General features: G+C 34.8%; 1 protein-coding gene across 6 annotated transcripts in view; it reads left to right on the plus strand.

The window, feature by feature from the left end:
- Positions 1 to 25,167, plus strand: part of LOC138124201 (pro-neuregulin-3, membrane-bound isoform-like) — a 115,807-nt gene that overhangs the window by 52,545 nt on the left and 38,095 nt on the right. For all 6 annotated transcript variants that reach the window (XM_069039192.1, XM_069039166.1, XM_069039184.1 and 3 more), the window contains 2 exons: positions 3,343 to 3,477; positions 18,968 to 19,063. In XM_069039192.1, coding sequence (XP_068895293.1) covers positions 3,354 to 3,477; positions 18,968 to 19,063 — 220 coding nt within the window. In that variant the 5' untranslated portion in view covers positions 3,343 to 3,353. The remainder of the gene's footprint in view (positions 1 to 3,342; positions 3,478 to 18,967; positions 19,064 to 25,167) is intronic.

Raw genomic sequence — 25,167 nt, forward strand, 5'->3', positions numbered from 1 at the left:
TTTTTTAAATTTATTTTCGCTTGAGAAAAACCAATTTAGTACGTTGTTTTCATGAACTACGAAAGAAAATTCGTATAATTTTGGTCAACCAACCCAATTGTCGCATTGAATCACCTTCACTTTGTTTATCATTAATAGCTTGCTTCTGTAATTTTATTCTATCTTGAACAGTTGTCGGGGAATATTTTTTCCAAAATTTGGAACAAAACTAGTATTGTATTATTTTTTTGCAGCATTACATAATTCAAAGGAACTTAAATAGAGTACTATCGATTATTGCTGATGCCCTTTCGAAACACTGTTTAGTTATGAATTTTTGATACATTTTTTGCCAAACAGTGATACAGCATTCTGTCAAAACAGCTATACATGACAATTACGACCGTAAATTTTTAATAAATCAATCTTGGGGGAGGGCGAGATCCGAAAGTTGTTTTGGTGTAATCAATAATTCTTAATTCATGTTTTATTCAGTTTTTTAGTACATTATTAATTGTATACATCTTTCAACACGTTTGTAACAGCAAATATGTGTTTCGGGGTTATTTTACTACTTATTCGCACCCATACACTAATTTGAGAAATCGCAAATGAAATGTGTAAAATGTGACACCTGATTTAAAAATTAAAATAGATTCGAATAATGAAACGAATAGAGGAGGCAAATGAATCTCTCTCGACTCTCGAGTTCACTATTTGGGTATCAATTTGCAGTAAATTGATACGAAGTTGAAAAGGCGATTTTTATATGTCGTTCAGTATTAAACGTTTAATCTTGCCTGGTAAATATTTGCTTGTTCAATAAAATTTACGTGTGTAGAGAGTGTAAATAAAGAATGTGTTGTCAACATTTTTGATGTATTGTGGAGCAAATTTTCCATCTAATCTACATTCTTTAGATTTTCGTACCTCGACCCTGAAACAGCTTGTCCAAATATTATCTTTGTAAATTAATTAAGACTGTAAAATAATTACCTACTTTAAAAATGGCTATGTGAGATAAAGAACAAAATGTAGATACTGTTTTTCCTTTTGTTATTTTACGTGGTGGTAACAGTATGTATTATTCTTCTTTTGGAATTTCGTTTTTAATTCCAATAAGCCAATTGTCGCATTGAATCACCTTCGCTTTGTTTATCATTGAACTGTAAACGTTCCCACAGCCTTGACGATACCAACTGCGGAGGACTTTGCAGTGGACAAGCGGCGAGCCGTTCTGTTTGTTCTTGAGTTGTGTAGAGGTGAGACTGACTGATGGATATTCTATTCACCAATACATATTTGTTTAATTCGGCCAATATAATCGGTACTTCACGAACTGACCATAAATTAATGAAAGTAACTGGCTGATAATTGTTACGTTATAAATTATAATTATCTTCGAGACACTTAATTAATTCATCTGTCTGTTAGACTTAGATGGTGCCTGAATAATTGACGAATTTTCAACTTGTTACCTTTCATTGTTGTGTTTGGCGAATGGGGGAATGATCTGATGCAATTCGATAGATTCTGCAAACCGCTACTTCCGTCCGGATGAATTTTAGAGGTTTCGTTGTTTGAAAAAAGGAAAGCGTACAGGATTAATATTTACTCTAATCGAGGTCAAAGTAAATACAGACGTAACGAATATAAAAAGGATGCTATGGTTTAACTAGACTTACGATGTAGGAGTTTGCCAGTTTATTTATTTGATGGAGAAAGTGTTGTGATTTATCGTAGTGTATGTCTGTGTTTCACTGACTGATTACGGTTATTGTCGTGAAGTGCTTCCATTGGTATCAATGTAAACACGCGAGTGATTGCTTTCTACATGTGTGTTTCTGTGTATACGTACCGCTTGTCTTCCTGTCCTCATTTCGCATAATCTACAAGAGAGTTGTAGAGTAAAAGAAATGGTTTGGTAAAAGCGAATGAAATTGATTATGATGCAGGGATTGTAAAAACAAATGGTCTGAGGGGCCAATAAGTAAAAAATGACACAATCAAGTACGAATAATTATGTCCTATTTCGTGAAATTGTTAGAATGGACGAACTATCAAAATATATAAATTTAAAGGTTAATATTAATTATTTTCAATGCACTCTTATGATTCGGATATTACGGTGCACGTACCTATTTGCATAACCCCAGAGTGAAATAGTGACACGCTACGGCACTTTTTTTTAACGTTTTTTTGTTATTTTTTGTTTACCATAAACGTGTTTTACGCACTAAAGATTGTGAAATATATTAGTTTTCTTAACAGTCGAAAAAAAATTATAAAATGGATTGGAAACTTTTCAACTTGTTTGTTGTTGGTGTTGTTTCGAAATCTGTTGGTCAATTTTTCATTAATTATACATTTTTTTTTCTTTATCATAGTTTTTATCTTTTTAGAATGAAAAAAATCCTTATTTTTGGTTTATTCGAATTTGATAATTTAGGCAAACACCAACTTAGCTTATCTAAACTAGTTCAAAACATGCACTCTACCTAGTATGGTAAACTTTAAAAAGTAGAAGTGCGTGTGAAGATTTGATATACTCGTATCTGTATGTATGTTTCATTTTAAAATTTTATTTTCTTTTTTTGGAACCTATCAGTAGACACGAATACATATTTGTAAGGCATAGATGTGGATCGACCTTTATAAATTTAAAATTCTGTTGTGTCTTTAGCTCATCGATAATCGCAAAATAATAAAAAGTTTTTTCAATCAATTGGGTCGATACACGTTCATTTTATTAACACTTATCTGATCAATGTGAAAATTTTATTAGTGCGGTTTAGTTTGTTTACTTTTTTTTTTGTCTAAATGTTATCAGTCAACACGAATATTTGTAAAACGTAATCTGAATCGATCTTTTATATTTAAAATTCTTTGTCATTAATAGTAAATTAGTAAAACGGTTTAATTCGATTCAATTGACAAGAAGAATAAAATAGTATGTTCGATTAGACATTGGTATACGTATGTCCACCCTTATTATTATTACATAGTTAGATAACTAGTGATTTTCAAGGTAGAGTTATCTTCTTAAGAGCTTCCACATTTATCTTTAAACTACAGTTATCGTAGTATTGAATTTCGATCATCTTCCATAAAAGGATAATTATTTCAATTGTGATGTTCTCTTTTGTTTGCTGTCGTTAATTGCACATTTCACGTTCATTAAAATAATTCCTTATCTGAATCTACCGAATTGATACAGTTAGAATAATTACGGTTTCTTCGAAATTATTGAATTCCAAGTGTAAGATCATTATTACGAGTATTAATCACGACGCGAGCAATTAAGCGCCGTAATAACTTGGAAATGAATGAATATTGGATTTTAATGTTTGTGTTTGTTTTCAGTGGCGCACGTGATGTGGCCGGCATGGGGCCATCCCGCCGAGGCGGCGGCGGCGGCGAGCCCCCTGCCTCTCGTCCTCCGGTGCCTGGCGCAAGCACTCGCCACCGGCTTCCACCGCTTCTTAGCAAGATTTTCAGGTCAGTAACCTCCACCCTTAATATTTTCAGAAGATAAGGACCTACTAGTAAACTTTAGGCGCCACGAACTTTCCCTTGCAATGTATTTAATTACGACTGCGTTAGTTCTGTTTGATACTTCCTTAATCATCAGAATTACAAGATATTTACTTAACGAAATATTTTTTTAAAAGTGTGTAAAATCGCACGAGTACTTGATGCATATATCAAATAGAAGTATGTTTAATTTTATTCAATTTTCTGTTGTTAAGGACATTTTTAATTCAAGGAAATGTCACTTGGCGCAGTACAGTGATTAATATAATTTAAAAAAAAAGTACGATTGCACGGTTGATTTGTCATCGTCGGCGGAAATCTGTGATTGGTGCTATCGTTTCTCATTAAATGCAAAGTACTCGGATTTTGTTGTTTATTTGCTCCATTAAGTTAACAAAGGACTGATAAAAGTAGACATTTTTACAGAGAAGAAAATTAACGGCAATATTACTAAGTTGAAAAATTCAAAGCAGAACAGAATAAAATATGAAAAGTTCAAAAAAAAAGTATTTGATCATCGTGACTTCCGTTGAGTGTATTCAACAATATTAACTTCCGTTATTTGTACACTATGGGTAGGTAGGTGACGTGTGTTCACTGAACAATTAATCGATTAGTTTCTTGATAATTTTACTTATTCATAATGTAATTTTCTTCAAACGTTTATATTCTGTGTGTAACTATTGAATATACAGTCTTATATTATTCATAATCATATTAGTGCTTCTGGTTAACCATTAACTGAATAATTAGTGGTGGAAATCGATTTTTATGTAATTACAGAGCAAATGGAAATTTACACTGACACGGAGAATTACACCCTTTGGTAATCCATTGAAGTGGGAACGGAGCGCGCATTAAAAATTTTATAAAAATAACCCACGGTAAAATTCTCGACTCGGCCTGTAAAATTTTGAAATGTTTTGAATAGAATTAGGGAATATTAAGTGAAATCAGCGAACGAACACGATTTTTTACATACGTATAAACGAGGCATTGGTGTAACCGGAAACGACAAAAGGCGAAATACCAAGATTATACTTCTGAAGGCAAGAATTCGGTTAAATAGTTGTAATTGACCCTTATTAACATCGTGCCGTGTACAATAAACTAAAAATAGCGTGCATCAATTACTAAATTTTGCCACGTGAACAGTAGGTACACAAAATTTGAATACCTAGTATGTACATACATACATAAACTCGGTACAGGTTGCAAAGACACACTTGTCATTTGCAACAGCATTTTTTTTTCATATTTCTGAACCAAATAAAGGCACAAAGGGACCAGAAAATCATAGTTTGGGTTGAATATTTTCCATATAAGTACAGTTTTAAAGTAATTTCAAATGACTAATGCCATAAAAGTGCTGTTGCAAATGACAAGTGTGTCTTTGCAACCTGTACCGAGTTTAGGTACATAGATGGGTAGCATTTTTTTTTCTAATTTTCAATACAGTAGATACAGTACAGTAAAAAACAAATCAATTTTATTTTTTAATGATTAACAAATAAAACGTAATTTTTCTTTTTCGCCCCTTTCCGTCTACGCACAATGATGTCACAATTTTTTTTAAATGGCAAACCTCAATTTTTTCTCAGATTTAGATGCATTATTAAATTCTAATTTATACCCATTTACCGATTTTGCTTATTTTTAATTTTTTTTGTTTTAAAAATGTGTATTTTGTACGTTCTTTTAATGTGTTGCCGTCAATATTATTTTGCTGATATGGAGGAATATCGAATTTCAGTCATGCGAGTACCATTTTCTTTTAAAAAAATTAATTTTGTAGGAAAATTTGTAAAATTAGAATTTCACAGTCACCCTGTTTTCATCGCTAAGAATTGATGAAACTGTTAGTACCACAATCTTTGTAGAAATGAAGGTTTGCACACAACGAATTTTGTTTGTTACAAGACAAATGCCAAGCATTTTATGTAATTTTATTGGGACCCATGTAACTCATACTCGGTCACAAGGAAGATGAAAGATATAAAATTAATCATAGGGTACCAAAAGTTTCCGCGGAAAATTTACACAGATACACTAGACCACTGGAGCATGTGGATATAGCAGGAATAAGTTTGTTTCATTTCTAATTTGCTTTTAAAACCTACCCAGAATTTAACAACCAGTCGAATTTGTGCCACTTTTTCTTACCAGTAGAAATGTTAATTGTCTAGTTCAAGAAATTGTTTTTTTTTTGCACTTCAAGGCGTTTTTAATTAGAAACTATTTCGAGATTTTCGGTTACAGAATCGTTATTTCCAGCCAACAGTTAATCTCGTACATAAACACACGTAATAACCAAAGAATTTTATTTTTGCGAGGTTGATCCAAAAAACGTTCGTGCCGATTTCCACAGAAATATCTCTGATATTGAGGAGGTGTTTGGTTATTGCTGAGTTTTTGGGGGTTGTTACCCGAACGGCGGTTGGTGCGGGTGTAGGTATAATTGTCTTTATTTGACGTGCAGCGAGGATGATAGAGAGATAAAAATGTTAAAATGCCGAGTGGTGCTGGTGCCTCATCTCGGAAGAGGTCGGCATCGGGAGTATCGTCTTGGTTTACAGCACGCGTGAGCGGCGCCGCCCACGCACTTCGGGTCCGCAATTGGACACTTCCTTTCAGAATTACCACGTTTCGTCGGCACACTTGTGGGCCACCACCTGATTATACGGCTATTTGCCTGTAATGTCTTAAACACTCCGTCACCGAGTGTTGACAACGGTGGAAACCGTCAATTTGCGAATTATCCGAGTTAATTCAACCAACTATTCGTGTTTGTTTTGTTCGGGACAAGTAAAAGATAGCTTCCGACGGGCATTATTTAATTTGGCCGGGAATGCGACGAAATTTCCATTGTAATTTTAATTTGAAATGGGGATGTGGGAATTGCTCTATTGCGAAATGTTACATAATTTATATCCATCGGTTTTATGTGTTGAATTCTATCATTTTTTATTTTTAGATCGTGATACGTATATAATAAGTAAATCAGTTTTTTTATTGCCTTTCGTTAACATCTGTTAAAATAGCCGACACGATGATGGAGTACATGTGGAGTGACGTTATGAACGGGCACGGTTTGAAGAAATTTACAAGATTGCCGTTTTACGAAGAGTGGGTTGCAAATTTAACAAGCTCTAAAAATCAGTTTTTATTTTGATAATTTTTGCGAACAGAAAAGATAAACTTGCGACCACACTCCGGTGTCGGGGCCGTTCACAGCCACCGGTAGGTCAGTTCAGACGTTTACTTTAGGTATGTAGTTCAGTTTCTGCGGTTACTTCCATAGCGGTTATCGATTAATTCTGGTTTACATAAATCCACCCTAACCGTAAGCAAATGGATAATCTGTGTGATTACGTAGGCGTAATACCAGAACAGTCAACGACACCGTAACTAGGTATACTGTGACAAAAATGTCTTCGAACTTACCATGTGATTATATCAATTTGTAGTTCTATTTGGTTTTTCATTTCATAATTGGAACACCACCATATTATTCAGGTTGGTAATTTTCCAGAAAACTTCTCAGATACCATCATTACCTACTTTTTCTTGTTACTGTAACGTTTTTTATCGAAGGTTCAATTATTTTTGTGATAGGACTGTAATGACTAAAACTGAACAGTAGGTAAGCTGAATTTTCAATTTTTATCTGCGGAAAAACCGGTTGATAATTGAAATACAACTTAGATATATTCTTATGAAACAGTACAGCCAACATTCAAATTCTGTGTAAGTGTTTTATCGTAAATGACACTTGCCAGAAGTACGGATAGATGTATGTATGTATTTCATAGGAAATTAATCAAATTATATAGATCAAAGTTAATGGATATTCTCATAAACATAAGAATTAACGAGGTACTTTTACAATTATTATCCTCATATATAATTTTATTAATCTTTCATGTCCGGTTTGGGTCGATATATGTATGTGAATCTTTTTATTTTATACCAATTTCAACTGCATCACCAGATATTAATTAATTACTCAGGAAATCCTATATGTTTTTTCATTTTCCCTGTGTCCGGACATTACATATACGAGGGTGATTCGTCATTTATTTTCTCCAGAATCATAGCATTCAAATGATTTCATTTTTCAACGTAGTCACCTAAGATATAATGCATTCTGAAGTGGTTTCGTGTCCTCAGAAAAAATAACGCTTTAGTTAGTATTTCACAGTCCGATAAATGAGTACCACGGTGGTACCTTTTTAATTTTGCAGTAGCAGAGATATTATTACCGTTCGAATGTTGATTTTATCCTCTATAGAAAAATAAACATATATCACTGAACAATTTACCGGCTAATTTTACACGGAAAAAGAGACAACAACCAAATTTGCCCATGTTACTGTCAATAAAGGACTATTTGTTGATAGTTTTTCATTTGGCAGTTTTCTAAGTCGGGGAGAATAAATGATAAACCACCCTCGTAAACGCGTTGCAGAATGAAGTCATGAGATTAGTTGCTTTTTCAAATCTCTATCCGATATTTCCTTTGCGGTAAACGTTTATTCAGACAGTTATGAACATGTTCCACATAATATGATCGCAATTACGTATTACTTAATGATTGTGCATTCAGCGTACATGCTAGCTTGAAATTTCCTAACTGTCCAATTTAATCCTCAGAAGTATCAGTCGGTTGAAAGTTTCTGAAAATTCCGTTATAAGTGAAATCGTGGCATATCGTAATATTTCGGTTGTAAATTTATATAGCACAATGAAATTCTGATTTGGCTGGGATCTGATGTGGTTAAGATTTCGCTCATTATGATAAATACACCGTGAAATGAATTAATATTACGGATAAATATAATAATTTCACCGTAAAAAAGTGTTTCTTTTTATCTATTTACTGTTGATTATCGATTTGACGAGTCTTTTCTGTATTTTTTGATTGCGGAAAAAAATCTTGTTGTATAAGTTCACGAAGTGGAATATTATGTTGATATCTAACCGAACTGCACGCTTGGATTCGGTCAGTAGGTAAACAGAACGCATAGAATGAACTACGGTCGAATTAAAACAACAAAACCTACAAATTAACACATCTAACATAGGTTTGGTTAAGAATAATAACAAAAAAGTCTATATTGCGATGAACGAATGCCGTTTAATTTGGCATTATCACGATTCCGACTTGAAATTCTACGTCTGGATAATTAGTAATGCTCTTATTTAAATCGATTTTGATTTAAACAATTTATTAGACCGTAGCACTCTTTACTTTGCATTGAATCAAATTCAACAGAAAAAGCACCGTACCTGTAAGACAGTTGATTTTAGTTTACATTCACACGATCCACTCTTCTTGTTTGCTAAATTAATAGAATAACATTTTTTCAAATTTTTAATCACACACTAAGTAATGATAAACATGTAAGTACAATAGTAGGTACCTATTGTGTAATTGTTAATTAGAAATACTTTATCATTTCGTGAGGAATTATTGAATAGGACATCATTATATATTTATCGTGTTTATTTATAACTCTGTAATTTTTATGGAATAACTCTATTGAATACCAGCTCGCAGGTAACATTCATTTGTCAGATAACTAAAATTGAAACACTGGGTTTTATATGCTGTAATAAATTATTCTCGGTTTTACGTCGGTTTTAGTATTTTTGTCTCGGTTATGTGTTTTATTTATTATCTATTTGCAACTAACCATTACATAAAATGTTCTCTTGACATTTTAACATGTGTTATGTCACAGATCCACCTTAATAGTCCTTAATAAGTGACCTTTTTCTCTTTGTTAATAGAGTTCTGATAAAACCTTGTCTTTTAACTTCTTTTCATTGATGATGGCTATTTCTGTAAAAAAGATAAACGTATCTACTACAAATAATTCACACCCATAGATTCTATTAGACTATGCTCTGGTCTGTATACATATTCAGGAAACTTTTCGGTTGTTGTTTTCAGAAAGTTACATTCATACGTCATACGCGTTTATGCGAGTTTTCACAAGTTTGACAGTTATGAAACTAACATGGCTACACATCAGTTAATTAACAGTTTCTCCAAGTTTCTTCATGTTAGATGTAGCAGAATGGTAAGAGAGGGAATTTCACGATGAAATAAATCACATACATACAGGCTGATTCATATAGTATCATACAAACTTTAACCGGTGGTAGATTCCGACCCCTAGACACTCTTACAAAAATGTCTAGGTTCTAAAGGTTGAAAAGTGTACTACCACCTTTTAAGAACCGCAGATAAATGAAAATATTTTACGTTGAAACAAGCTGCCGGGATGATTCGAAGGAATTGTTTGCAAAATGAAACAGAAGCGACCTTTATAGTAGCAATATTTTCTCTATACCAACAATTGTTTGCTTCCATTATGACATTCATGATATCTATTATACATTGGACGTAAAGTGGAATAAATAATTAATAAATTAGCGAAGAATGGCATTTACTAATAGTGAAAAGACCGATATGGTAATTTTTGCCAATTTTTGATGTATGGTTCATAATTTTATTGTTAAGAGCCTTTTGAGCTAGGAATCTTCCACAGGTTAAAAAATGTATGAAACTATATGAATCACCCTGTATATGTACCGGGTGGGGCATCGTATACGCGCACGCGAGAAATCGCGACTTCTAATTAAATAAAATTGTCGAAATTTTTCAGACTTACCCGGCTATTGGTAAGGTACATTTCATAATTTTTTGATAATTTTTCACTTACAAACAAAGCCAAAAAAAATTAAAATGTAAATTTCAACCAAAAAGTCAAATTCTGATTTTTATACTAACCTACCCAGATTCACTTCCTATAATTATTTACGAAATCTACGGAAAAAAATACCAATTAAATTTTGAATTAAACGCAGTTTTACATTTCAACTTTCAAAATCATTTTCATTTATGACCTGCTACTTGTGCTATCGTAAATTTAGGTGACAATGGAAACTGTCAATTTTATGGCAAAAAGGTTTAAAACGGTCGGCTATACCTTTGTTGGGAAATTATACCATTGTGCCGTAAATCACCCGTCTGGTTTAGTTTAAATAAAAAAGCGAATTATTTAGCTAACCAAGTCAAAATTTGTAATTGTGCCACCAGGGTTTGATGGGCTAGCAGATACAGATTCATTTAGTGTAAAAACTTTATAGGTAAATTAACAGTTAATTTCAAAAAACTAATAAAACTGTTACGGCCTTATTTATTAACAAAAATTTTTTTTAAAATTCTCAAATAAACCTTATCAATAATTAGTCAGGTATATAAAATTTGGCCAATTTTATTTAATTAGAAGTCGCGATTTCTCGCGTGCGCGTATACGATGCCCCACCCGGTATAATGTAATAAAGATACATATGAAACGGGAATGAATGAGTGAGGAGGCGATGAAGAAAGATTCTGAATATTAAAAACGAATACGTTTTCTTAAAAAATAAATTTGAAAATTTAGATATCCCAAATTGGTATGTATTTTCAAAAACGTTTTAATTTTTAATTAAGACTAATTTTGGTTTTTCGTCTTTACAACTAACATTTTTTATCAGCTACAATTAATTAGACTTCAATACATATTTATTTCAAAATACAGCTTTGTTAGAAACTTTCTGGATTTGTGGGAATATTGCTTGGTCGGAAGGGAGTTCGTAAGGTGGAACACTCAAAGTTATTGCACGTAAATTTAAGTTTAAAAGGTGTGGACAATACATTCACACAAAAATTTATGTACTGTAGGGGTAGTTTATTCTCGCTATTGTAGTCTTTAGACGAGTCGCTGTAACATTATCAGATTGTGGAAAATTTGGTTGAAATGGTGTCCGATTTGCCAAACCTTTCCTTAAAATAGACGCACGTCGAAGAGAAATTTTTTACCAACATCTCTGATCGGACGTAATAGTGGTCATTTATTTAATGTCCATCATGGTCTGGAATGCTTGAAGGATGATTTAACGTTTGTGTAAACAAATAGCCCATTATGTTGTCAACTAGAGACTGGACGCGAAAAAGGAAAATGGTGAGATTTTATTTTAAGAAATGCCGTCACATATACACACAACGTTTAGCAATGGCGGACGCCATTCTGTACAAGTTGGCATTGACATTAAATTATTTTACCTACAGATTCACTGCCTACATACCCGGTGTTACGTGAATGAGACAACGCCGACATTGTTAATGCTGATAATTAAGTTAAACAGAAAATTTCGCAACAACCCTGAAGGTTTCACTCAATGGAGAAATAACACCGGTTATTTTTGACTTTCAAGAATAATTCAATTCGGAAGTTCTGTAACAATTTTATCGTTTGGTTTTATTGCTGATTTGATTGATAGTAAAAGTCATGAAATGTACCTCATCACCTTTTATAAATGCTTCAAGACTAAATATAATTCAAAAACGGTAGGAGTTTAGTGTAGGCACACGCAATAATACCAGTCTTTAAATATAAATCGCTGAATGAAATGTATTCATAAATTAAAAAGAAGAAAAAATTGTGGTATTTCATTATAAGAATTAATAATAGACATATGTTTGTAATCTTTAATTATTTTCCAAGCACGATAATTTTGAAGCCATTACTTCAATTTTATAGAATGAATAGATCTCTAAACGGCAAAATCTGAATTCAAAGTGAATTCTTTGTTAGTAGTAAATAAGTACTTTATTACAGAGCTGTTATCACCGCTTTTGATAAAATGTTGATTTAAACATACAATGTTTGATAGCGGTAAAGATCCCTACATTATTTATTGTAGTACGTTTTAAATTAACGATAATCTATAGTTTTCTTTAGTATGATAGGGGAAGTCTTACTGTTGATAAAATTACGCGAGTAGTTAACGGCTGGGAAACTTATAATAACTACCTATACCTACATGTCTACGGTGAATGTGTGTTTATACCAGTGCCGATTTTTTAGTTTGCAGTGGCTTCTACGAATACAGTAAAAGAATTCTCCAATGTTGTATTTTGCTTCCGTAGTTTTCACTTTTTTGCACAAATGCGTTGTTTGAATAAATGCGGAAGATGACCTTTTAGTTCAAATTACGTTTTGATTGTTATTTTTTTTAGTTGTTATGGTAGAGTATTACTCATAAGTTAAAATTTGGGGATATCGGGGGTTGCTGCTGCCGTATCAGTTGAAAATCCGTTTGGTCAAAGATGCAGGAACAAAAAAAAAAAATATGCCTGTATATACAAGTGACCACAAAGCCTCAAAATGTTCCTCTTTTCAATGAACCTGCTGCGATTTACGTTTGGAAATTTTCCTTCTGCTTCGCCGTAAAAGGTTGTATCTGCGGATTATGGAATATTTCGTGAATTTTGATTGTTGTTTTTTTTTTGGGTTGAATGTAAAATTCATGTTCAGTTACGTGTCGGTGAATAAATTTTATCAGAACGTCATCACAAGAGAAAGCAGCCTGCTTATGTGTGCGATGACCATGCGCGGTTTCTGCAGAATTGCGTTACGTTTTACGGTTTACGCGGTAGTGGGTGGTCCATGTCTACTGCTGGCGGCAAGGACGTGGACGAGAAATCCACCAGGTAAACAGCTTCAGCTTTTTCAGATGCGCGAATTCCAGACTTTGGTTAAGGCCGATAAAAACAAATGTCAAATCGAATACTTGAGAACGCGATTTCGCACCGTCATCCGACCGACGGTGACAGTGCTGGTCTTCCGAAGAATACAAGCAGATTCAGCACTGGAGCTTTATTAGGTTCTGCTGTGGTCGGTCAGTGGCGACATTTCTAGCATCGTACTTCGTGGAATGTGAACTCTTAATTTGATCGATTTCTTCAGTAAAACATTGTTCAGAAAGGCATTGAAAATTGAGTTTTCCTACGTTTGATTTCCTTTCATTTTATAAAAGTAGATAGAAGAAAGTCCGTCTTGGTTCACAATTTCACTAGAAAGTCTTCAAGTTTTTTACGACTGTCTACTGTTACAAGTATTTTTTTCTCCTTGGAAAAGTGAGAAGTAGTGTATCAACAGCCATTAGTGCCCAAGATACGGGTGACGTCCCGCACACAAGCAAGTTTCTTATCGTTCGTGGCCCCCCCAAAATCACAGGAGAACCAACACAATTAGTCGAACGAAGTAGCATAAAAGCACGAAAACAATTTTTTAATAGCTTACCGAAAAAAAAACTGCTTCGGACGCGTCATGTACACATAATCAACCGCTATTGTGGACCGTCACACGAGCGCACGAACTGACAGCTAATTACGACTAATTAACACCGAATCTTGTAATAATTTCTCCGCAGAGGAAGACGGTTACGTTTCAGGAATGACGATTAAACCGCACAATTATCGAATTCCCTATGGATAATTTCTTGATAAGAGGAGACCAACAGAAGTTACGCGATAATTAATAATGGAAACACTTGGATTCGGGTGGTTGTTAAAAAGCGCAATAAAAAACTGAGCAACCTAAAAAAATTTACGACACTGTAAACCGCGGGGAAAAAACTTTTTAAAAGCACTCGTAAAAGCTCGTCTTTTTTTTAATATTAATTTTATACTTAGTCGCACCAATGTTGGTATGAGCATATGAGGAGGCTATTTTTAATAGCACGCGTCGCTGCTGCAACGTCTGGAGGGATTCCAAATCGTCGGTTATGATTCATAATTCAGAAAAGTTCTTGGTTAACTTATTAGGTTCGAGCAAACACCTGTTGGACTCGATGTTTCCGATCTAGGTTGTGTGAGGAGGCTGACCAATGGAGAGATTCTGTTTGGCAAGAGTGCTTCCGTTTATCGACCAACAAAGCTCCTCTTTACTGAGACGTGATTCTGTACTGCGTCTAAAATTTCCTAGCAATCTCGAAGATTATTTTGCGGTGATAGCGCTTTTCAGAATGCCTGCTGGCTAATTTGAAATTAAAATTCTGAAGTATGAAGTCGAATTCTAGTTTATTAAGTGTGGAGTATGTAATTGAGGTGGCTTCCAGATATTTGCATACTCGGCCGCGAAAAATCCCACTGATGGAATATAAAGGAAATTGATTTGCATTACAAGTCCAGTTCACACATTCCAGTCTATAAGACTTCTGGAGTCTCGGGGCCACGACGTACTCGTGTGATCACGAAATAATTGCATAATTGCCAACAAAAGTTAAAAATGGTGCATTACATGCTGCACAATTTTAATTGTTTTAACTAAGAACTAGTAACTAAAAGTTTGTAACCACAGCCGCAGTTCCAAGGTGTTAAGGGTAAAAAATAGTCTCGTAGGATGTACGCACTGTTTGAATTAATTTATACAATTTACTGCAAAAGTTTTGATAATAAATTGTCAGCAACTTTGAGTGGCTTGAGTTGACTTTAGATTTCGTGTTGATTTGTTTTGTCTCTAATGTCATTATTTTATTGTCAAGTATAGCGTGCAGTGATTTTTTTTTAACGAAACAGGAAGAACTGATTGAACATTGAAAGTTCCCAAACACGACACTAGCCCTAGTTGGATTTATCAGATTACTTAATTGAGTAAATGGAGGATGAAAATGCCGACGTGTTTTATTTAATTCGTGGCTTCGGTTTCAATTAAGATTACACGAGGTATTAATTGTATGTTAATTTGCGTCCTGCGGTTTTCTCCGATGCAACAAAAGTACGAATAATAACAATGCAGTCGTTGCCGCGTTGCGTAATTTGAGTGAAATTAATTGCATTTTACCTGGATTGAAAATTGTTGTCATCTTTATTGCGAAATGAGCGTTGATGCATTTACGATTGCATTCACACTATTGTGACTACTATTTCTTTATGAAGTAGTGGGAATAATTTTCTTGGCAATGTTTCTGTTGTTCATCGACCGTTTAAGTTGTTGTCAGTACAATATGCACGGTGATAATTAAGACATTTCCATAAAATAGTTCTCATTAAGAAAAATTTGAAATTGGTGAGGTGGGCGATTGTCCTTTATCGGAAAGACGCAGATCCGCGTGGGAAACATCATCGACGTGGTGCTTATCTTATCCAAGCCACTGACGCATCTTTGAACTGGTGTGAATGTTTAATTAACGGTTTGGTAGATAAGCGATTGCTGTGGTACTAAAAATTTTCAAATGCACGCTTGGTATGCGGAATGTGGACTTTCTGCAGTTATTATTACCTCTGATCAATGCCGAATCGTAAAACCCCGGACTAACTGACGTCGACTTATAAAGGCTCCCCAAAACCAACGCGAAACTTTCGCTCCGCAGTGTCACTTTAGTCCCTTGTGGACATGACTGGGAAAACAGATTAAGTTTTGATTGAGTAAAGCAAATTCAGTTATTAAAAACGTACGGGATTGAGTTTGACACCGTTGGATTCCTCTTTTCGAGACGCTTCTTTTGAGCAAAAAAACTCAACTCTTTAAGTTAAAAAAAAATCGCAAAAAATACAGAAAACCAGATATGTAATTTCATTTCGCAAAAGCAAGTTCAATCGAACATTGCTCTCTCATTAGGCATCGTATGGCATTGAGTTGATCCCGTGGGATTGAAGAAAAAGCGCCTCTGTTACTTATCTTAGAAGCGGAAGAAATGCCGGGTTATTACTTTTTCGAAACACGGAATAAGCTATCTTATTTTTTACCTAGTTTACGAACGATTTTTGGATAAATTTATTCATAATCTTTTTAGGAAACAGAGAAGTAGTGAAGTTGAAAATTTCGACAATTTTCATGGGGTTTTCTGTTTTTGTCATTGTTATCAACTAGGGGAAAATGTGGTAGTGCGAAAAACCGTGCATGCAGCGTACTAGATGAAAAACACTGCATTTCCGCAAGCGTACCGCCTCCCGCATATCACGCAACGTTAGATATACGTCCCCGCTGAGGAATCCAAAGTTTCGCGTTGGTTTGGGGGAACCTTAAACTTCCAAAAACTCAGCTTTTTTATACATACATATTTGTAATCGACAATTACGTTGAAGTTTCGAAAGTTATCCCGGTCGTGATCTCACATTATTGAATTTTCATCTAGAAAAGACGCCGCCATTCTTGTTTTCATTAAAGTCGTAGTAAGAAAAGAGTTTTGTCGGTGTAACAATGGAAAATTAATTAAACGGTTGTAAAGTGTACGATAATAATTCGCGACGTATGCGTAGCATATTGTTCCTGAGCTTCTCCGTTCAGGAATTCGCAGGGATATTATTATGAAATTTATGTCTCCGCTGTTTATTGTGAAAGGTAATTAATTTAAGCTTTATTTTAGCCAGTCACCACTGTCGGTCTTTTCGGCGATTCACACATTCATGTTTACCGTTTAAAAGGAGCGCATTCTTGTCTCATTATATTTTATAATTGTTTAATTATTTTATAGTGGTAGATTTACGGATAATGTCGTTTTTACTTAATTTAAACGTAAATTATGCCCGATTGTTTACTTTGGTAATTATTTTTAAACTGCGCATTTTAGCATCCCATAAATTTATTATTTATTCGAAGAAAAAAGTCCGTTTTAAATTACACTAATTTTCGAATTAATTAACGGTGAAATTTCCAAAAAAAAAGTTACCATTCCATAAGGATCATCCGTAATTATAATTATACTTAGTTGGCGTTCAGGCTAATTTGCACATCCCATTTTATCACAATAGACCAGCAGCGTTACCATTTTTAAGCTCTGGGAGTGTTTCAGACACAATGGGACTTCCAATATTAATTTTGAAATTTTTATTCGATGAGGTCATATCGTGCACTGATCTTTAACAAAAGTCGAATAACATATTGTTCATGTTGCTTGACTTAAACTAAACACTTGCTCAAATTTATTGTCAGAAAACAATTAAGATTTGTTGGTGAGATGTTCAGACCGCGTGACCAAATAGTCCTGTGCCGTTTATATTCAAATGTGCGCCCACACTTCGCATAACTTTGGGTTCAATTTTATTTTGGGATAATATGCACCTATGTACCCGACGAACCCTTACGCTAATAGTCGATAACTTTTTGTTTTGTTTTCGTAAAATATTTTGCAACGAGTAGGTAGTGACGTAACAGAGGGAGCATTACTACGGTAAACAGTAACCGCATCTGAAAGTACTAGAGAGAAAGTTTGGCGTTATCTACACGGATAATCTTGTCTCTTATTCCATCGATGTGAAAAATTTGCAAATAACTGTTGCGAGTTTTATTTGTTTAACAAATTTTTTGCTCTATTTGCACTGTTTAAAACCACTAATGCTGTGGATTTCAATAATTCACTTTCATTGTTCTGTCTTTGTGTTGAATTGTTTTTTCCAAGGCTTTAACAAGAGCTTAATTTGATTGTATTTACCTGAGAAATTAACTTTTTCCTTCTGCAGTTATTACCCACTTTCATTAATTATACAGAACGACCTGCTGCTTGTTTAAAACATTAAGTAGGTACCATAAACATTGATTTACTACATTTATAAAAGTAAATTGCATTTTTTTTTCTCCAAAACTATGCATTTGAAAAGACCTGATCTCATCTTCCGTGATGATCAGTTTGCTATTATCCCGATCATTTTTAGTTTTGCGTTTAATAAAATAATAATAAAAAAAGTCTTTAATTTTTGAAAACAACGCTGATCCAGATTCTATACTAAATTTCACCTAAGTGATGTTGGCCTTGAAAATTTTTATATCACGCACAATTTCTGCAATCAATAGTGGCATGAAAAAATTAAAAAGTTAAAAACCCCTACGTTTACGCTAGTTGTAGTAAATTTTTTCTACTGTAGTAAGAAACTTCACTTTGATAAGCCCACCTTTTCCATTGGTTGATCACAGTTTTTCGTGCAAATCTAGTTTTGCTAAAATACGGTAGAAACGAGCAACTTGCAGAAATAAGTTTTCGTGTAATAATAAGTAGTGGCGCGTGTGCAACCAACATTGATTGGGGTGAAATTTATTTTATTGGTCCGTAGTCAATATTGGAGTTTTTTTCTACGAAAAACAGGGTCGTTAAAGGCTGATACGCGAATGCATAAAAAGTAATGGGTCTCTCATCTGATTTGGGGCACGCTAACTATAAGGGGTTCGTTGACCCAAAAACACAATCTCGAGCCGTACGTACCACCGGAGAAACCCTTCAAATGCTCTCGACTGAGAAATGGTAAGGAGACGGAAAAAGCTCGGTAAAGGAAATGATACACTAAAATAGATCGTGGCGATCGAGTAAAAGATATCGTTTATAACACAACTGTCACTCCGAGATCAGTGTAATACTTATACAGCTCGTAGGTATTTTTGCTTATCGTATTACAGTGCGCTTTCTTTGGGTTTTATTCATTTTTTACTGTTACGGCCAGTAGAGAGACTGATGTGTCTGGTGTTGGGATAAAAATAACCCCAGTTGCGATATTTTTGCCAGACACTACTTATCTAACAAGATTCGCGTTCTCGATTTTTTTTGCATTCTTAAAATAGTTCTAAGGTTTTTTCTCAGCTGTTTTTTTGAAGGCTCTTAATTTGACAATTTTTTGTTTCAGGTCGAAGACGATCGCTATATCGATATCATCCGAAGTATCCGCCACCTTGGACCTTCTTAGTTTTAGTGTTAGCGTCTTCTTTATTTAGTATAGTTGGTGAGTAAACCCCCTTTTTTATCAAAGCATTATCTGTTTAAATTTTGACGGTCACTTGTGATATTCGCAAATTATGAAGCTCGCAGTTCTAAAAGTCTCTGGCAGGCGCCATTAAACACCTCCTTTTAGATATTTATACAGTTTCTAGAAAGTTGTAGCGAATAATTCGCGTCATCACGAAAGATCAGAAGTTCACATTTTCAAGTTGCGGCTGTTATCCAATCGATAATTGATTTTTTCCGACGTTCTCTCAATTACATATCATAAAAAATTTAGTAATTTAAACATACACCCTTTCGTTATTAATAATTAGATAATACTTTCTGATGAACTCGCTATTGATCTTTTGAATGTAGGTAGGCTCCCCCAAATGAAATATGTAGTTCCATTTGTTCAATTAAAAAAATTTTGAGTCTCATCGCAAGCATTAATTTGTCTTTGAAATGCTCAATTTTTAATTTTGAAAATTAATTTTGATATTCCTAACTGGTGCAAACGTGCAAAGCTTTAAATTTAAAGTATTAATATCTCTTTTATACTTCCGTGAGTGAGAATCCGCAGTTTCCTTATTTGTTATAATGTGTGAATGGCAACATTATGTAAAATTCAGACAACTTACTGAATAAGTGAATACATACATTAAAATTGAAAGAGATGTAGAGAAAAAATTCAGTAAAGTTGAAGCTGCACTATTTAACGATGTACTTGGTATTTTGCGTTTATCAATGTTACTGGAGCACTGTATATTCTGTTTTAATCCAGGTTCTAATATCGTATGTACAGGGTTATTCTAAATGATTGTAGTCGAAGTAGGCGTGAAAACTGAATGTAAAATTTATGGTTGCCGCTCCACATAAAAAAATCATCAAAATGATGTGTTAAATTGGCTGCAAAATAACTCAATATTTTTAAAATTGATTGTAGAACAACTCAATATTTCTGAATTTAATGGTTAATTTAACAAAAATAAATAAAATCCTCATCACCGCACTTTTCACCTAAAAAATGACAGTGACAGCGACACAACTGACAGTTCACATGAAAGCGGCAAAAACGTAATAACATGGGCATGGCCTACTTCGACTACAATCATTTAGAATAACCCTGTATAATAAAGAGCGGCTGTGAAAAACAAAAGTATCGAAAACTTGTAACGCAGCATTACACTATTATGCATACCCACAGACTAAAATTTACGTACTTAACTTTGAATGTGTGAATTACTGTGCTGTTGGGCCGTATCTACGGGACAACGGTTCGGTCAAATGTTGGTGATGGCGACTCATTCATATAGGAACCGTTCTCAAACCAACACCATTTTTGATCTTGGTTCAACAATCGCAATAATAACATTTACGGCTGAATTATTTAAGTTAAGTCAAGATCTTTTGTTTTTCACAGCCGCTCTTGCTCATACATTTTTTAAAACGTGGTATTTCCATAAGATTTGATATTAAACAAATAGACTTCTGGTATGGTTGTGGTACTTATTTCGATGAACATAATACTCTAAGAAAGATGATTTAACTTGAATCATGGTGTCGAACAATTTCTCCCGTTTGATCAAATTATGTGTTAGAAGAAAACCACCATAGTTTAATGATCCTGTTTGAGAATTACTTCAGACATAAAGTTTTCGATGAGAACACGTTTTGTTCTCTGCGTTTTAACAGAAAAACGTGCGTTTTTCTTGATTTGCGTCCTGTTGGAGATCGTACGTCATCTCGTTGGTAGGTGGGCTGTCGCATTAATTTAGGAACTGTCAATTCATTCACATATCGGTGGTGAAAGAACCGAGGCACAGTAAATGGAACCAACTAATTCCCGTCTTATTGTGTCTGCCGTCCCAATTCTGGCCACTTGCCAGGGTGGCGTCCCAGGCGTCACTTACTATTTATGCATTTCCGATTCGTGCCGGCGGCGTTGTTTCAGTAGTACTGCCGGTCGTTCTCTCTTCCTGCTCGTTAATTATTGTGAAAACGGATGTGTTCCTCCTTCAGCTTATGCACTCACACAACCAGTGCGTATTATGTCCACATATCGTATGCATTTTTTTCCCGTCAACGTGACGCTATTTTCGCAAATCCGTGCACGTAAACGGCCTAGCGGCAAGTACTCGTAACCTGTCGTCAAGTGAGATCTCCAGGCGCTCTAAATTTACCATTCAGGTCTTGGCTAGTTTGTGCTCTATTTTTACGTGAAAGTGAAAGTTCCAATGGCCTGTTGTTTCCGTTATTTGACTTTCGGGGAATGTGTTCAAAAGCAATACGATCGCGAAGAATTCCATCGTTTTGAGCAATGATTCCGCCGCAAACGGCGGACGAATTCGTTCACGACTCGGAGCGTCATCAAGTGGTTGGACGGGGAGGGCCCGTCGAGGGCTGCGAATAAAGGCAATTTGCTCTCGAGTGTACGGTTCTGAATGAAAGCATCGAATTAAAGGCGGTTCAAGACAACAAACAAAACGCTCAACTGGCTTTAATGACGAAACGATTGTGTTCGATCGTTGCGCTGCCATAATATGTTCCTGCAAAGAAACACAATGCTCCGGAATCCATACAAAATAAAATGGGCACACAATTGCACGCGATCCGATGTTCGATATGTGGTGCTGTTTGTGCTTTTGCCACGAAATTTGCGCTTTGTTGGTACGGTTCTTGTGTGCCAACGACAGTTCACGAAGGTCCTGCGGTCGCTCTTTGAATGTGCGTTTACACGTACCCACATGCTACGCTGGTTCCTATAGTAGAAGTGGTTTTTCGGGTTCCTTACGTTCGGCGGCTTTGTTGTTTGTTGTATCGGACAATCGAATTTTATTTAATGTATTCATATCGCACTTGTTTTCTTCGCTTTTAAAACATGTACTCCGATCTAATGGCGCTGATTTACTGCAACCACATATTTCGCGTGATTGGTGGTTACACGATGTCGCACCATGTAATGCAGTTTTTACAACTAACACATCACTTTCAGAAACGTGGAAAATTGTGGTTTACATTTTTAAGCGCTCCAATTTACTTATGTACACTGTATAATTTACAACAGTGTATAATTTTATTTTCCCACAGTCGTTAATTATTACGCACACAATTTCTTTCTATATTCACTGATAGCTAAATATTTCCACAGTAATATAATTTGTACTGTTGTATTAAAAAAATCGCGTACACCTATTATTTGCCTGCGTAATTTTGTTGTTCTAGCGTCTATTAACGTCATGCTGTAACACTAAAGTTATGGAAAAATGCCAATACCAAAAGTTTCTGAACAAGAAAAGTGGGAATTTAGTGCAGTAGACTAAATGCGGTTATAAATGCAAACGGCGCCGGCGCCACGACCAAATATTAATCTACGAGGGGAGAGTGATAAGTACCCATGTTAGGCAAGAAGCAAAAAGTTTTCGAAAAAGAATTTGGACTTATTTTTCAACATATGTAGTCCCCTTTTAGCTCGATACACTTGGCCCAACGAATTTCTCACTTTTTCAAGCCTTCCAAAAATAGGCTTCAGTTTCGATAATGAGCTTCTCATTCGATGCGAATCTTTTTCCACCGAGCCATTTCTTCATGTTGGGAAACAGGAAGAAGTCGCAAGGGGCTAAATCTGGAGAATACGGTGGATGTGGCAACAATGCGTAGCCCAATTTCATCAATTTCGGTGCGGCAACGAGGGATCGGTGTGCCGGCGCATTGTCTTGGTGGAACAGCACTTCTTTTTCTCCAAGTGGGGCCGTTTTTCCTTTTTTTAAATGGCAACTACCATTTCTGATACAAGATGTAAATGTAAAATTTAATGTTAAGGCCATCTTTATTAACATTATGTTTGCCTATTTCAACCAACCCGTTTTAGCGTAATTTCAATTTTTTTAATAAAATATTCTTTTTTTTTTATCAAGCAATTGTTTTATTTTAATTTTTATTTAAAAATTGCATTTTAATAAATAGTAGATATGTAACAACAACAAAATAATAAAAAGTAAGCAAATTACCAAAATAGTAATTTATTATAAGAGTTTTATAAGGCACCATTTTGTTGCACGCGTTTTTTAGAGCACGAGGAGCGCAGCGACGAGTGCTATAAGCAAACAAGTGCGACAAAATGGCTTATAAAACAAGTATAATACAATATTTTTTCTATTTTGCCCCTTAAATTTAAAAAAAGTCCAAAACATAATGCTAGGAAAATTTTGAATTTAAAGTGTCGTGAAGTGCGATGATTACGTAGCAACAACTCACTATGAATCACTGCTAACATTACAAATTTAAGTAAATGTTCCTGAAACGCGTATCGAAAAGAGCTTCTTTTCGAAACCCGTTTGAGTGTTATACTGACTGTGTTATAGATGCAAAATAGAAAAAAATATTTTAATGCAAAGCTCAATGTATGCACCGTTTTCATTGAGACAGCCAACAATGTTTATCTTAGTTTGAGTAGGCTTTTGACAAAATGTTTTTGAATAAAAATTCAAATAAAACAATTGCTTGATAAAAAAAAGAATATTTTATTAAAAAAAAAAAATACGCCAAACCGGTTGGGAATAGGCATACACAATGTTAATAAAAGTAGCCTTAAAATTAAATTTTACATTTATATCTAGTGTTAGAAATGGTAGTTGCCATTTAAAAAAATGAAGTTTTCAACATTTTTTGATTATCAACTTTGAAAAATTGCAGGAGGGGTATGAAACATAAAAAAAAATGTCACTAATAGCGCAGAAGATCGGCCAAACCTTTGCGAAATCAATAAAAAAATAATCAAATATTTATTTCCAATGGTTCAGGAGTTATACATTTTTTAATGAAGCCCTGCAACCCCACTTTTTTGCGGAAAAGATGACTTAGGTCAAAAACGATAACAAAAGGAGGGGGTTCTAAACTCAAAATTTAACATGGAATCCATATTTGAAATCAAAGTGGGGCCTTTCCATTTAAAAAAACAAAGATGGCATCGATTTCCGGTATTTCCGGAAGTGTCGTCATTTTGAAAATATTTTATTTGAACTTAGAGTAGTAGATTATAGCCGATTTTGGGAAATCAGAAAGTTTCTAATCACCTGTATTTGAGATGTTTTATAAAGTCTTAATTGTAAAATTAACTCGCCTAATTTGGCATCATGTGTCATGTGTCACTTAATTGAAGAATTTATGGTTATTTTCGATACAAGTATCGTAACGTGTCGTTTTACGATGCGGGATGGGAAAATTGTCCAATCATCGTTTGATAACCTATCAAGTATAGCAGTATATGAAGTTACCATACGAATGTCATATGGTACAGATGGTACACACGGTACAGATAAAGAAAGGATTTCCTCAGACATCGCAGTAGTGCGGTAAAGTGTTGTCGCTTTACCACACAAGTGGTAATTCAACATTCAGATTCAAGTTTGACATTGTGTATTGAGAGCAAATGAGGAAATTTCCATGTTTTACAAGTTGAACTAGAGTCTTCCAGATGTGTTACTGCAAGGAAAGACTCTTGTCCAGGCGGTCTTAGTTATTCGCAAAATTTTATTAACAGGTATCACGCGATTGCCGGCACTATTTGCCAGATAATCTCGACTTCTATAGTAAAATACTACTGCATGAAAACGCAGTAAATTCGTTGATGGTTCTTGCATGACCGCAACTAATGCTTAATGGCAAGGAAAAATGCACACACGAATTTTTGAAGCACTCAACTTTGGCAAAGAGTAGATGGTGTTGGTCTATTTGCGGCTCTTACTTATGTTCCAAGTCAGTGGCAAAATTATTGCATGTTGCAAATCGGCTCAGACTTATAATACCAAATCAGCTCCAGCGCGGGGATAATGATCGCAAATAAGTTTTATGTCGGCGGTGTACGTTGCCATATATCATCTGCCATGTAGGTTTGTACGGTTTTAACGTTTTCGAATGTGTCGTCATGCGATTTCCTCGTTCTCGAATCTATTTTCTAAGGGGGTTCAACGGCATTGCGTTCTGTTCAACCTCTGATGAAAAAAAAATACATATCAAGCCGACCCGTCTAGGCCCTTCGTGATTTTTATCGGTCGCCGGCTCTTATCAGATATAAATCGGCAAGATTTTGCAACAATAAATCCACAAAATTGAGTCGTGTCGTGA

The sequence above is a fragment of the Tenebrio molitor genome, chromosome 1, assembly GCF_963966145.1.
Source record: "Tenebrio molitor chromosome 1, icTenMoli1.1, whole genome shotgun sequence".
Classification (NCBI taxonomy): Eukaryota; Metazoa; Arthropoda; class Insecta; order Coleoptera; family Tenebrionidae; genus Tenebrio; species Tenebrio molitor.